At 41.6% G+C, this 15,155-nt stretch overlaps 1 protein-coding gene across 2 annotated transcripts in view; it reads left to right on the top strand.

Moving 5' to 3' along the window:
• NUP107 (nucleoporin 107) overlaps window positions 5,837-15,155 on the top strand; it is a 50,905-nt gene continuing 41,586 nt past the window's right edge. The window contains exons 1-5 of one of the 2 annotated variants that reach the window (XM_021091969.1): window positions 5,837-6,078; window positions 8,058-8,149; window positions 8,969-9,055; window positions 9,680-9,795; window positions 14,688-14,832. In XM_021091969.1, coding sequence (XP_020947628.1) covers window positions 6,071-6,078; window positions 8,058-8,149; window positions 8,969-9,055; window positions 9,680-9,795; window positions 14,688-14,832 — 448 coding nt within the window. In that variant the 5' untranslated portion in view covers window positions 5,837-6,070. Of the gene's footprint in view, window positions 6,079-8,057; window positions 8,150-8,968; window positions 9,057-9,652; window positions 9,796-14,687; window positions 14,833-15,155 lie in introns of those variants that run through there. The other variant, XM_021091970.1, reaches the window with a different exon arrangement.

Here is a 15,155-nt window from a genome sequence, read left to right on the forward strand (position 1 = left end):
CACTGATGCTTAACTGCTTTACAATATCACTGCTACTTAGACATAAAATATGTGCCAGAATTTCATTCTTTTTTTTTTTTTTTGCCATTTCTTGGGCCGCTCCCACGGCATATGGAGGTTCCCAGGCTAGGGGTTGATTTGGAGCTGTAGCCACCGGCCTACGCCAGAGCCACAGCAACACAGGATCCGAGCCGCGTCTGCAACCTACACCACAGCTCACGGCAACGCCGGATCGTCAACCCACTGAGCAAGGGCAGGGACCGAACCCTCAACCTCATGGTTCCTAGTCGGATTCGTTAACCACTGCGCCACGACGGGAACTCCACAAGCATCCTATCTTAATAAATCTATTTCTTGCCTGCCAAAAATAAATAAATAAATAAGCTTGTCGATATGAATAAAGAAAAAAAAAAGAATAAAACATTGCCAGCCACCTCCTAGCATCAATTTATCAGGTCTCACAGTTTTACCACATAATAGGTTTTAAGTAACATTTTAAGAAAATAGTGGCCAAATTTTATTTGGTGACTACATGGTGATTTAAAATATTTATGGTTGTGGAGTTCTTGCTGTGGCGCAGTGGAAATGAATCCAGCTAGGAACCATGACGTTTCGGGTTCAATCCCTCGCCTCGCTCAGTGGGTTAAGGATCTGGCATTGCTGTGGGCTGTGGTATAGGTCACAGCTGTGGCTTGGATCCTGCGTTGCTGTGGCTGTGGTGTAGGCTGGCAGCTGTAGCTCCAATTGGACCCCTAGCCTGGGAATCTCTGTATACCTGAAAAGCAAAAAAAAAAAAAAAAAAAAAAAATTATGATTGCAAAATGAACTGGTTATTATTATAAAAGTGAGAATAAGATCATTTTTGAATATGTATAACATGCCACACATATAATGCCTGGTACTATTCTAAGGCTTTACACATATTAACTCATTGAACTCATAAAAACCTTATGATCTTGTACTATTATTACATCCAAAAAGAATAAACTGAGGCACACACTTGCACCCAAGTTCACGTAGCTGGTATGTGGTGGAGGTGGGATGTAACTCCAGGCAATCCAGCTCTCAAGTCTGAGCTTTTGACCACTTTGCTCCATTGCTTTTTTTTTTTTTTCTTTTTACCGCCATACCTGCGGCGTATGGAAGTTCCTGGGCTAGGGGTTGAACTAGAGCTGCAGCTGCCAGCCTACACCTCAGCCAGAGCAGTGCCGATTCCGAGCCGAATCTGCAAGCTACACCACAGCTTGTGGCAGCGCCAGATCATTGACCCACTGAGTGAGGTCTGGGATTGAACTCACATCCTCATGGATGTTAGGTTCTTAACCCACCGAGTCACAATGGGAACTCCTTTATTGCTATTTTTGTATTTAGTCCCCGTAACTACCCTAAGAGAATATTTTCATTTACAGAGATGAGGTTTAGAAGAGTTAAAGAGCTGATAAACTGCAGAACTGAGATTTAAACCTGGGAAACCTGATTTCCAAGACTACACTTAACCTCCAAGCAATTTTGACTCCTGAGCCAAACCAGCTTTTAGAACCTACACATTATGATTTTGGTTCAGCCAAAAACTGGGTTTCTGTTCAATTCATGATTCACTGCTCTTTACTATGCTTCTGTTTGTGGTTTGATGTAGTTCAAGTCCATAACCTGAAGTAAATTACTTAATCTTTCCATAATTCCACTTCTTTAGATAAAAAGAAATTATGAAATTGTAATAGCATGTTCATAATGTTTTGAACTCAAAGAAGAAACCTGCTCCCCAAATATTAAAATTAAAACAAAACCCAACACTATCTCATATATGAACCAGCTGTTAATACCTAAGTACTTACTTACGTTTTATAGAAGCTGAGGTGTATCTTACAATTGAATTCAAAATCCTATCTTTTGGAAGTGGCGAAATATATTTAAACACCTACCATAATTTAATTCAGTAGATTTATATCTGACTAATTAGAATTCTTTTTTTTTTTTTTTTGTCTTTTGTCTTTTTAGGGCCACACTCGTGGCATATGGAGGTTCCCAGGCTAGGGGTCCAATTGGAGCTACAGCTTCCGGCCTACACCACAGCCACAGTAACTGGGATCCGAGCCGCGTCTTCGACCTACACCACAGCTCACGGCAACACCAGATCCTTAACCCACTGAGTGAGGCCAGGGATCGAACCCACAACCTCATGGTTCCTAGTTGGATTCGCTTCTGCTGCGCCATGCCGGGAACTCCTGACTAATTAGAATTCTTAAGAATTTATCAAAATATTTCTTTGGGAGTTCCTGCTGTGGCACAGTGGGTTAAGGATCTGACCAAAATGGCTCAGATTGCTGCAGAGATGAGGTTTCGATCCCTGGCCCAGGAACTTTCATTGCCCCAGGTGCAGCCAAAAAAAAGTTTATTTTTAAATTTGAATTTCAATTGAATTATGCTATGAAAACAAACTGCTTAAAAAAACAACCAAACAAAAAACCCATGGAATCCCCTCTGTAGCACAATGGTGGCATCTCTGCAGCAATGGGACAAAGGTTCTATCCCAGCCCAGCACAGTGGGTTAAAGGATCTGGTGTTGCTGCAGTTGGGGCATAAAGCGAAACTGCTGCTGGGATCTGATCCCATATGCCATGGGGAAGCCAAAAAAAAAAGGGCACAGTGAACTAAATAACAATACAACAAAGGTCATCCAGTCTCACCAAAGACAACCACTACCAACATTTTGCGATCTTTCAGATTTTTTTTTTCTTTTTTCTTTTTCAGCCGCATCTGAGGCACATGGAAGTTCCCAGACTAAGGGTAGAATCAGAGCTTCAGCTGCTGACCTACACCGCATCCTCCTTCAGATTTTTTTTTTCCTTTTTTTTTTTTAGGGCTGCACCTGAGGCACATGGAGGTTCCCAGACTAGGGGTTGATCGGAGCTACAGCTGCCAGCCTATACCACAGCTACAGCAACGCCAGATCCTTAACCCACTGAGTGAGGCTAGGGATTGAACCTGCAACCTCATGGTTCCTAATCGGATTAATTTCCGCTGTGCCGTGACGAGAACTCCTCAGATGATTTTTTTTTTTTTTTTGTCTTTTTTTGTCTTTTTGTTGTTGTTATTGTTGCTGTCTCTTGGTTCTTGGGCCGCTCCCTCGGCATATGGAGGTTCCCAGGCTAGGGGTTGAATCTGAGCTGTAGCCACCGGCCTACGCCAGAGCCACAGCAACGTGGGATCCGAGCCGCATCTGCAACCTACACCACAGCTCATGGCAACGCCGGATCGTTAACCCACTGAGCAAGGGCAGGGACCGAACCCGCAACCTCATGGTTCCTAGTTGGATTCGTTAACCACTGCGCCACGACGGGAACTCCTCAGATGATTTTTGATGACAGTCTCTCATGTGGTTGTGGTCAGATATAGTTAATGGGATCATAGAATTCTTTAATTTTCTCCATTTGCCTCTATTTTCTTATCTTTCTGTCATAGTTACATCTGCTGGATCTATACTAAGAAAACCGCTAACCAGCTATTTATAATATACCAAACAGAAGTGTGACTGAGAAGGGACGTTAAAAAACAAAACAAAACAAAACAAAAAAACCTGCTTCCTGAAATGTTTTTTAAAATGTTTACTATAAGGAGTTTCCATCGTGGCTCAGCAGTTAACAAACCCGACTAGGCTCCATGAGGACGCAGGTTTGATCCCTGGCCTCCTTCACTGGGTTAAGGATTCGGCATTGCCGTGAGCTGTGGTGTAGGTTGCAGATGCAGCTTGGATCCCGCGTTGCTGTGGCTCTGGCATAGGCCGGTGGCTACGGCTCCGATTAGACTCCTGCCTGGGAACCTCCATATGCCGCAGGAGCGGCCCTAGAAAAGGCAAAAAAAAAAAAAAAAAAAAAAAAAAAAAAGGAGTGGAAGACTTCTGTCGCGGCTCAGTGGTAAGAACCTGACTAGTATCTATGAGGACACAGGTTCAATCCCTGGCCTCGATCAGTGGGATAAGGATCCATCCGGTGTTGCCCTGAGCAGATGCGGCTTGGATCTGGCATTGCTGTGGCTGTGGCATAGGTTGGCAGGGGTAGCTCTGATTCTATCCGTAGCCTGGGAAGTTACATATGCCGCAGGCGCGGTCCTAAAAAGAGGTTAAATAAATAAAAATAAATGTCGTGGAGGAGGAAAAACATAATGATGTTTGATTTCCTCAGCTGTTAGGGGTGAGGGAGAGGAAAAGTTCCTCCAAATCCAGTAGTTCAAGTCTGAGTGCTTTGGGGATGGCTAAATCCCCGGTCTTTAGTTCCTGAACAAGTCTGCTTTCCCAAGCTTTTCCCACCAGCTTCTTAATTCCATGAGCTCAGTGATGGGCTTCTAGTCAATTTCCCTTTGCTTAAGTTAGCCCTAGTGAATTTCTGTCACTGAAAAGAAGAACCCTAATATTAAAGCTAGAATGTGTATGATATGCATCACACAAGGAATTCATTGCACATAATTCTAAGGCAATAAAATGAATATATCTTGATACATTTAAGGGTAGTAAGGTGTTTATGCTTGGTAATCATGTCAAAATGAACCTCAGCGCACTTTTCCACAAGTATTCTCTCTTTTCACTTGAATTAAACACCGAGTTAATGCCCCAAACTGCTCTTCCCTTTTATTGTGTGCCTTACACACTTCAAGTATATTATATGAATAAAACATATTGGATGAGATCCTACTGTATAACTCAGGGAACTATATCCAATCTCTTGGGATAGACCATGATGGAAGATTAATATAAGAAAAAGAATATATATGTATGTATGACTGGGTCACTTTGCTGCATAGTAGAGATTGGCACGTTGTAAATCAACTAAAAATTAAACACACAAACAAACATTGGAATTCATTTGCCAGAGGACACAAAGCAAGAACCTGAAACACTGGTTCATAGTTTGAATAAACCTGCCTCTGGCCCTGACCAAAAACCATTAAGACCACATTTCAGTTTCCATAAAAGAACAAATGCTCTTTTGTACAAGGAAATTCATAGATGGAAAAAAAACAAGAGAGCACTTGGTGGGGGGGATCAAGCTGTTATTGGAAGAGGAGAAAATTAACATTTCGATGAGTGCTGTATGCAATGCACATTGGACATCGCTTCTTAATCCTCCCAAGAACTCAGTGATAAAGGCGTTATCTCCTTTCCACAGATGAGAAATATGCGGCTCAGGGGTTCTGAGCCTAGCTGGAGCCCAAAGCCACGTTTTCTTAAAACCCCACGTCGTCTCAGCGGGAATTAGGTATGAAGACGTCTTCCTGGGAACTACGTTTCCCAGGATTAGAGCATAATGTAAATGCCTTTCGCCAAACTTCCACTGATTCAGGGCCAGAATATATTACCTTTTGCCTATCCGGCACTTTGAAATAGAAGGCAATACCATCATCTTTCATGCTTTTTAAGACAAGTGATTCTTTTTTCTTTAATGGGGAAAAATAGCAAGTGAAGAACAAATAGCCATTGTAGAAAACAATTTCAAAACCTGTAGGGGGTTTACACTACAGTTCAAACAAAATGAGTACAAGAAGAGAGAGACACGGACCCCCGAGGTGTAGAGCAGAGCCTGCACATCTCAATTCCAAATCTGGGCTGTTTCTCGTAGAGAATACCAGGAAATGACTTCACGTTTTTCTGAACTATCAATACAAGTCAAGTATCCCAGTAGGAGAACCCTACTTCTGGACCACGCCCACAAATGCCAATCAGGCAAAGGGGCGGCCGAGCAGCGCCACTAAACCCGGTCAGGTCCCGCCTCCTGCCCCGCCCCTGGCCCTGCCCGGCTGAGCCCGGCTGGGTCGACCACAAGATACACCTTTGCGCCTGCGCAAACCGAACCGCCTGCCCCTGGCAAAAAGAAATTGCGCATGCGCCAAAGGGGAGAGCTGGTTTTTTGTTTTTTTTTTTTTTCTCCCCGCCCGCTACTCAACTCTTTTCCTACAGCGGCTTAGCGAGGCTATGCTTCCGGGTCAAAGGGTTTGCTTCCGGAGAGCGGGAAGGCCGAAACGCGGCGGCTAGGTTGGATCTGAGTTTATAAGCTTCTCGTTGGAAAAGGCCGTGGCCATGGACAGGTTAGTTCTGGTGATGACGGCTGGGCTCGGACACTTGTCTCTCCCCGTTGGAGGAACGAAATGGGTGAAACCCGACTCCCGGAGGAAACCGAGGAAGGCCCGGATGCTGACCCGGGACTTCTTTTCTGGGCTGGGGGACTACAGCTGATGGAAGAAAGGCTGCCTAGGTCTGGGAGGGATAAGGATAATGATAATCCCCTGCGTTTCCGCTTGACTCCACCATCTGTTCACTTTCGCGCAACAGTTTTCCCTCCTGGGGTGGGCGGGGTAGGAGGTGGCCCGGCCTTCGAGATGCTATTACCTGCCGGAGATCACAAAGCCAGTCAGTGACGGAACTGGGATCTCAGCCCAGACCTTCTCATTACAAGTTGCAGCATCACATAGTTAACTGTATTGAGTTCTTTCTGTGACACTGGCTCTATGCTAGGCACCTGCGACAAAGATGAGTTATTTAAGCTTTTTGGCCTTGGAGAATGCGTAGTGGAGGAGACAACCGAGCGGTACAAAGTGGTGTTTTTGGTACTGCTCTTTGGGAAGAGAAATGAGGGAGCACGGAAGTCTCCCTGTCCTGGAAGGTATGCGGAAGACCTCTCAAAGGAGATAACTTTCTAGTTGGTCTTTGAATAACATTAGCCTACAATGAGTACGCTTTAAATGTTTTATTAGCTAATCTCCCTAACAATCCTATGAGGATAGTTACTGCGATCCTCTTTTCATAGGTAGCACTGGGGCTAAAAGAGGTTAAGGAACTTGGTCAAAGTTAGGAAGCTAACAGATAAGAGAACCAAGACACCAACCTAGATCTGTGTGTGTCCAGACTCCAGGAGGCTGTTTGATAAGTAAATATTCACCAGGTAGACCAAGGAGACAAATGTAGGCCTCTGTAAGAGAAATAATACGTACAAAAGTGTAAGGATATGAAAGGATAGTTGAATGGTCACATTCACTGTAGCTTTGTATGGGAGTGATGTTTGTGGCTGAATATAAGCCTGAACTGGTAAGCTGGAATCAAATTGTAAAAACTGTGCTTGAAAGTTTGAATTTGATTCTGTAGGCCACAGATAGCTATCTGAAGATTTTAAGTAGAGGAAATGCATATTAGAGTCTTAAGATACAGGTCTCATAATTCGCACAATATTTTTAGACTTTGGGTGGAGAATGACAGGGGCGTTGTGACTACAGTAGCGCTGTACTCTTAGTGTACTCTGGGGAGAAATAACTCGAAGGGTCATTCTCTCCACTTTACTAGAATTCTTTTTCACTTAGCCTCCCAAGTCACCAGCTCAAATAGTTGTACCCATGGTTTGGAGTATTCTAGAGACAACAGAAAATCCCTTTAAGAGATAGTTCCTTCAATTTTAGGGACCTCCTCAAGCCAATAAGAAAAGATTTACCTAAAAAAAAAAAAGAAAAAAAAAAGATTTACCTTCATGAAGCAATTATCTTTTTTTTTAAAGTTTTGATCACTGTTTTAGATATTTTATTGCTAATTTATTTTTTACTACTCAATGAATTATTTTACATTTATAGTTGTACGACGATCGCAATTATCTAAAACAGTGTTATAATCTAGATTAGATTCCAAGTGTTAATAATTCCGTAGGAGAAAATAACAAGTGCTAGAAAGTCAAAGAAGTCTTTTTACAAGTAAAATATGAGCAGGACTCTGAAGGATAAGCAGGATTTGGAGCCAGAAGGGTATTGTCAACACAAATATCAAAGACTTGAGAATTGTCTTGTGGGGCAGTGCATTGAAGATCCAGCATTGTTTCTGTTTTGGCACGAGTTTGATCCCTATCTTGGGAACTTCCACATGTCCCAGGCCTGACCAAAAAGAAAAAAAAAATCAAAGACTTGGCTACTGAGGTGATCTACACCTTGACTGACTCAGGGTCTTTTGCTCCAATCATGACGATAATGTGTTTTTGCAAATACTACATTCTCATTTCATTCACATGAACTTGATTATGCAATTTTAGGAGTGGCTTTGGAGAGATGTTATCCCCTGTGATCCGGGAGGCAGAGGTGACTCGGACTGCACGCAAACAGAGTGCCCAAAAAAGAGTTTTAAGTATCCTTTGCATTTTAAGCATCAGAATAAAAATTGCAACTTGTTTGGAATTAGAATTAATAGAATTTTATTTTTATGAGAGATATTAAGCACTAGCTATAGTAATAAAATGCTGTGGAAAATAGGTTTGGTTTTGTTTCTTTAACTCCCCACATATGTTATTTGGTAAATATAATGCTGAAATTCAGTGGAATTCATATTTCCCTGAAAATAGGAATGTTCCATTCTACTGCTATCATATTGTGATTAACTTCTGCTGAAATTAGATTGTTTTTTTATTTTTTATTTTTATTTTTTAATTTTTAAAAATTTATTTTATTTTATTTTTTGTCTTTTTGCCATTTCTAGGGCCGCTTCTGTGGCATATGGAGGTTCCCAGGCTAGGGGTCGAATCAGAGCTGTAGCCGCCAGCCTACACCAGAGCCACAGCAACGCGGGATCCGAGCCACTTCTGAGACCTACACCAACAGCTCACGGCAACGCCGGATCATTAACCCACTGAGCAAGGGCAGGGACCGAACCCTCAACCTCATGGTTCCTAGTCAGATTTGTTAACCACTATGCCACGACGGGAACTCCTAGATTGTTTTTTTATTATTTGAAATCTCTTAGTTCAATGTGTAGAAATCTAAGACTCATAACTATGAATTTAAATGGGAAAGGGAATTGTTTGTTCTTTGCACAGGAACAATGTTAGCCATAAAATAGCATGTTCTTAAAAATTGTAATTTACATACTTTGTTTAGTCTAAATATGGTTCATTCCAACTTTAATGGTGTCTTTTCTACATGGAAAACTTTACTTAACTTTTTCCTATAGTTCGGGCATCCCAAGATGAAATTTTTACTAATACTACACCAAGAAACCAGGTTATTCCCCGAACTCCCAGCTCATTTCGACCACCTTGTAAGTTGTTTTGCTTTTAAGGCATTTAATAATAATAATAATAATAGCATCTCATTCTCTTTGGCTACAGTATCAATAATTAAGAACAAATAATGATTGCAGTTACTCTTTGTTGAACTCTTACCATGTGTGAGACACTGTACTTACATAGATACATAATAACTATGACATGGTATTATCTTTGTTTTGCCAAAACTGAAAGTGAGACTTAGAGAAACTGATTCCTACAAATAACATAGCTACTTAGTATGTAAGTAATGGGACCAAAATTCAAACTGTAATCTGCTTACTCCACATCTTTCCCCTCTAGACTGTAGTTGTCGTATGCTTCGACAAAGTCATGGGCTCCTTAGTGTCCTTCATTAATGCTAAGTTATGTTGTAATGAAAGCATCTCTGTTTGCAGTAATAATTTTTTCCTGGTAGTTTCAGTAATACCAAAAGTTTGGGTATTTAGAAAAATAAGTTAAATATTCATATCATGGAAATGTTAATATTGAAAGTTATTCATTTGGTTAGAATCTAAGTAATTGAAAAATGGAAATTATTTATTCTCTGTTTTTTCATGTTTTCATGATCGATGCTCATGCACTTTGAATTCTTTTTACTAACCTCTTGCTTGTAGTTACTCCACCAAACCGAAGCTTACTAAGGCAACCAGATGCTTCCAGCATTTTTGGAACTGGAGGGAGGTCTCCCCGGCTTACACAGTCTTCTGGGTTCTTGGGAAATCTGTCTATGGTATGTATAAAAATAGGGCTGGGAGTTCTTGTTGTGGCTCAGCGGTAATGAACCCCACTAGTATCCGTGAGGATGTGGGCTCGATCCCTGGCTCCACCCAGTGGGTTAAGGATCCAGCATTGCTATGAGCTGCAATGTAGGTCACAGACGTGGTTCAGATTCCGAGTTTCTGTGGCTGTGGCTTAGGCCGGGCAACTACAGCTCTTTTTTGACCCCTAGCCTGGAAACTTCCATATGCCGTGGGTGCAGCCCTAAAAAAAAAAAAAAATGGGGCTGAAATTTTCTCCTTTTTTTTTTTTTTTTTTTTTTTTAATGGCTGCACATGCAGCATATGGAAGTTCCTGGGCCAGGGATTGAATCCAAGCCACAGCCATGACCTAGGCTGTAGCTGTGGCAACATGGGATCCTTTAATCCACTGCTCTGGGCTGGGGACCAAAGTCACACCTCCACAGAGTCCTGAGCTGCTGCAGTGAGATTCTTGACCTATTGCACCACAGTGGGAACGCCTCTCCATTTTTATAAAAGTATAATATTTAAAGCTTAAAAGCTTTTAATGAGAATTAAAGTCTTAGCATAAAAGTAACTACGTTATGTGGATTAAAATAATTTTGGGGTTAGACTTTGAGAAAACTGAAACCCTTAAGCATCTCATGTCTTAAGTGGAAGCTGTGACACCAGCAACAGTTAGAAGCAGATTAAATATGTGTGTGTGTTTGCTGATCAGAAAAAATAAGTTCGGATTGGTTGCCTGTGGCTATAAAAACTGAGCCCTGTTTTGAAGCACAGATGTGGAGAAAGCCAAGGGTAATCAATGAAGACTCTCATAAGGAAGAGAGACGGCATTAAAAGAAAGAAAAGAGGAGTTCCCGTCGTGGCGCAGTGGTTAACGAATCCAACTAGGAACCATGAGGTTGTGGGTTCGGTCCCTGGCCTTGCTCAGTGGGTTAAGGATCCGGCGTTGCCGTGAGCTGTGGTGTAGGTTGCAGACAAGGCTTGGATCCTGCATGGCTGTGGCTGTGGCTGTGACTGTGGCATAGGCTGGCAGCTGTAGCTCCAATTTGACCCTTAACCTGGGAACTTCCATATGACACATTTTTGGCCCTGAGAAAGTACACACACACACAAAAAAAAAAACCCTATGGAAAAAGAAAAAAATATATCTATCCGAGCAGAAGAAAATGGAAGAGTTTTGTTGTGATAGTAGAGTATTATGGCCAATTTAGTTCCAAAAACAAGATGAAAATGGCTCTTATTTGATTCTATGCTTATTTTAAAAAGCACGGTTTTTTTTGTTTGTTTGTTTGTTGTCTTTTTGCCTTTTATAGGGCTGCTCCCGTGGCATATGGAGATTCCCAGGCTAGGGGTCTAATCGGAGCTGTAGCCACAAGCCTAGGCCACAGCCACAGCAACGCCAGATCCGAGCTGCATCTGCAACCTACACTACAGCTCACAGCAATGCTGGATCCTTAACCCGCTGAGCGAGGCCAGGGATCAAACCCGCAACCTCATGGTTCCTAGTCAGATTCGTTAACCACTGAGCTACGACAGGAACTCCCTAAAAAGCACAGAGATTTTTTACACATACTTGAAATTGTCTAAATTATATGTTTTCTGAAGAATGGTTTTGCATGATAAACCTCTCCTTGTTTTAGAAGGTTAAAGTGATCTTTAAAATATTTATTATAGGGATCCCTGGTGGCTCAGTGGGTAAAGAATCCAGCATTGTCACTGCTGTGGCCCAGGTTTAATCCTTAGCCCATGAACTTCTGCATGCCTGGGGACTTGGCCAAAAAAAAAAAAAAAAAAAAGGAGAGAACCTCCAAAATATTTATTATAGTCTCATGGATTTTTAGAGTGTTAACATCTAACAGTGATCTACTTGTTGAACTGTGTTACTTGCTTAGATTGCCAAACGTTTATTTGGGCAATGTTTATTCTTATTTTACTTAATGAGTTTATTTACTGCCTCTGGGTTTAAGCAGAAGAAGATGACTTTTATTTTTTATTCCTTCAGAACTGTAAGGTTAATAAGTGAAATTATTATTCTCTTAAAGGCCAGTATAGAGTAACTGTGTATCGATTATTACAGAACATTTGCAAATGGAATTCCTGTCGTGGCTCAGCAGTTAACGAATCTGCCTAGTATCCATGAGGACTCGGGTTCGATCCCTGGCCTCGCTCAGTGGGTTAAGGATCCGGCGTTGCTGTGGCTCTGGTGTAGGCCGGCAGCTGTAGCTCCAATTAGACCCCTAACTTGGGAACTTCCATGTGCCGCAGGCCCTAAAAAGACAAAGAGACCAAAAAAAAAAAGTCACAAATGACTTTAGAGTCAAGGTATTTTCTTGATTTGTTTTTCCACCTTTCATATCACCTGTGAGAGGTGGTCTTGGATATATAAGTTGACCTGAAGGAAGTACAATATTTATTTGCTACATTAATTTTACTATGTGTCTATCTTACAAAGATTTGATTGTGGACCAGAGTATTTTTCTGACTGTAAAATGTCACTGCTCTGTAAAATTTTCAGTTTGATCTTCATAGTGATGATGATAAGTACCCAGAAGAGAGTAGACTGTCAGTCACCCTTCAGTAGCTGAAGCAAAACTGTCCTCAGCCCATAGTTACCACCTGATTAATAAATAGGGTCCTAATACCCATCTTTAGCATTTTTCCTTGGAGAGACTGATTTAAAGTACATTTTTATTATTGCTCATACCTGGATTTTATTTTATTCTATTTTTTAAATTTTTTTAGGGTCGTACCCATGGCATGTGGAAGTTTCCAGGCTAGGGGTCAGATCAGAGCTACAGCTGCTGGCCTACACCACAGCCACAGCAACGCCAGATCTGAGCCACATCTGTGACTTACACCACAGCTCACGGCAACGCCGGATCCTTAACCCACTGAGTGAGTCCAGGGATCGAATCAGCATCCTCATGGTTCCTAGTTGGTTTGTTAACCGCTGGGCCACACTAATCTACAGTATCCATCAGGATTCTGGTTCGATCCCTGGTTTTGCACAGTGAATTAAGGATCTGGCATTGGCATGAGCTGTAGTGTAGGTTGAAGACTTGGCTCAGATCTGATATTGCTGTGACTGTGGCAGCAGAGGCTCAGATTTAACCTCCTAGCTTGGGAACTTCCATATGCTTCTGGTGCAGCCCTAAAAAAGACAGAAAACAAACCAAAGAATTGTAGAGTAAGTCTGAATGTGTTAATTGCCCACTGACTGATCTTGTTTCATCTACACCCACAAGCATTTCCATCACATTTTCCTTTTTGTTTTATTTTGTTTTGTCTCTTATCTTTTTAGGGCAGCACCTGCGGCATATGCAGGTTCCCAGGCTAGGGGTCTAATTGGAGCTACAGCTGCCAGCCTACACCACAGCTACAGCAATGCAGGATCCAAGCCCTGTCTGTGACCTACACCACAGCTCACGGTAACGCCAGATCCTTAACCCACTGAGCAAGGGGAGGGATCGAACCTGAAACCTCATGGTTCCTAGTCGGACTCGTTTCCATTGCACCACTACGGGAACCCATCCATTTATCACGTTTCTTTACAGTTCCTAGATTTCATGCTATTTTATCCATAAATACTTCAGTAGGTATCTCTGAGACACAAGGACAAATTTTTTTTTTTTTTTTTTTTTTGTCTTTTTTAGGGATGCACCTGTGGCATTTGGAGGTTCCCAGGCAAGGGGTCTAATCGGAGTTGTAGCCACCGGCCTACACTACAGCCACAGCAATGCCAGATCTTTAACCCACTGCGCGAGGCCAGGCATCAAACCTGCAACCTCATGGTTCCTAGTCAGATTTGTTAATCACTGAGCCATGATGGGGACACGGACAATTGCTTTAACCTAAGCACTGTATTGTTAACACATCTAACTCTGCCCTACACTCACACACACACACACAGAATAATTCCTTTATCATTTCAAATGGCCATTTTACTTAAGTGTTCACATTTACTCAGTTGTATCAGATTTTTAAATTAGTTTGTTCAATTCATAATCCAAATAAGCTCACCACATTGCATGGGTTTGGTATGTCCCTTAAGTATTATAATTTGTAAGTTCCTGTGTTACCTTTGTTTCAGTACCATTACTTTATTGAGGAAATTGGGTCATTTGTCCTCTACTATTTCTCGAAATTAAAATATTGATATTCACTAGTTCTAGAGTGATAGGACTTCTTTATTTTACTGATTAATATCAGCTTAAACATTACAAAATGCAGTCTTTTTTGGCTTTTTTTTTGGGGGGGGGATGCTGCATCCACAGTATATGGAAGTTCCCGGACCAGGGATTGGATCCAAGCTGCAGATGTGACCTACACGACAGCTGCAGTAATGTTGAATTCCCTTTTTTTTTTTTTTTTTTTTTTTTTCTTTTTTAGGACTGCACCTGCTGCATATGGAAATTCCAAAGCTGGAGGTCAAATCGGAGCTACAGATGTTGGATTCTTAACCCACTGCACTGGGGTGGGAATCAAACCCATGCTGCCACAGAGACAATGCTGGATCCTTAGCCCACTGCACCATAGTGGGGATTGCTTTTTTTTTTTTTGGCTGCCCCCATGGCATGCAGAAGTTCTCCAGCCAGGGATGGAACCCAAGCCATAGCTGAAACCAGAGCCACAGCAGTGACAGTGCCAGATCCTTAACCTGCTGAGCCACGAAGCAATGGGCTTTTTTTTAAAGTGTGGAATAGTACAAAAAAGAAACAGTCAAAAAAGCCATAATTTCCTCAACAAAATAGCCCCATGCCTATTCTTTAAAAATAAAACATGCATATATATGTTTTAAAAAATTTTAATAGTATTAAAATCTTTATTCATTCACTGACAATAACTCCATTACTTTTCTGTATCTTCCCTTTTTTTGAAGGTCACTAACCTGGATGATAGTAACTGGGCTGCTGCATTCTCATCGCAGCGTGCAGGGCTCTTCACCAACACAGAGCCCCACAGTGTAACAGAGGATGTAACCCTTAGTGCTGTTATGTTACGTGAGGATGATCCTGGAGAAGCTGGTAAAATGATTTTGAGCTTTGTAACACAGTAGCTTGTTGTTTTTCTGAGTTAAAGGAAATATCTCCTATTCTTGAACATCATTAAAAAATTTTTTTGTTAAGCTAATTAGTTATGGTAATGGCTCAAGTATGGCTCAGCCTTTTAATGCAGTCGCTCTAAAAGGTTGAGAACCTCACCTTAGTTCCTGGTTGGAGCAGCAGATTCAATTTTTACATTTTAAAAATTGAAATTGGCTGCTATTTTACATTTCAATGTAAATAGCAGCCATTTGGGTTAATAGACACTTCTCTAGTGTTTTTAATCCTTCCATATTTGTGCTGTT

This window comes from Sus scrofa, chromosome 5 (assembly GCF_000003025.6).
Source record: "Sus scrofa isolate TJ Tabasco breed Duroc chromosome 5, Sscrofa11.1, whole genome shotgun sequence".
NCBI lineage: Eukaryota > Metazoa > Chordata > Mammalia > Artiodactyla > Suidae > Sus > Sus scrofa.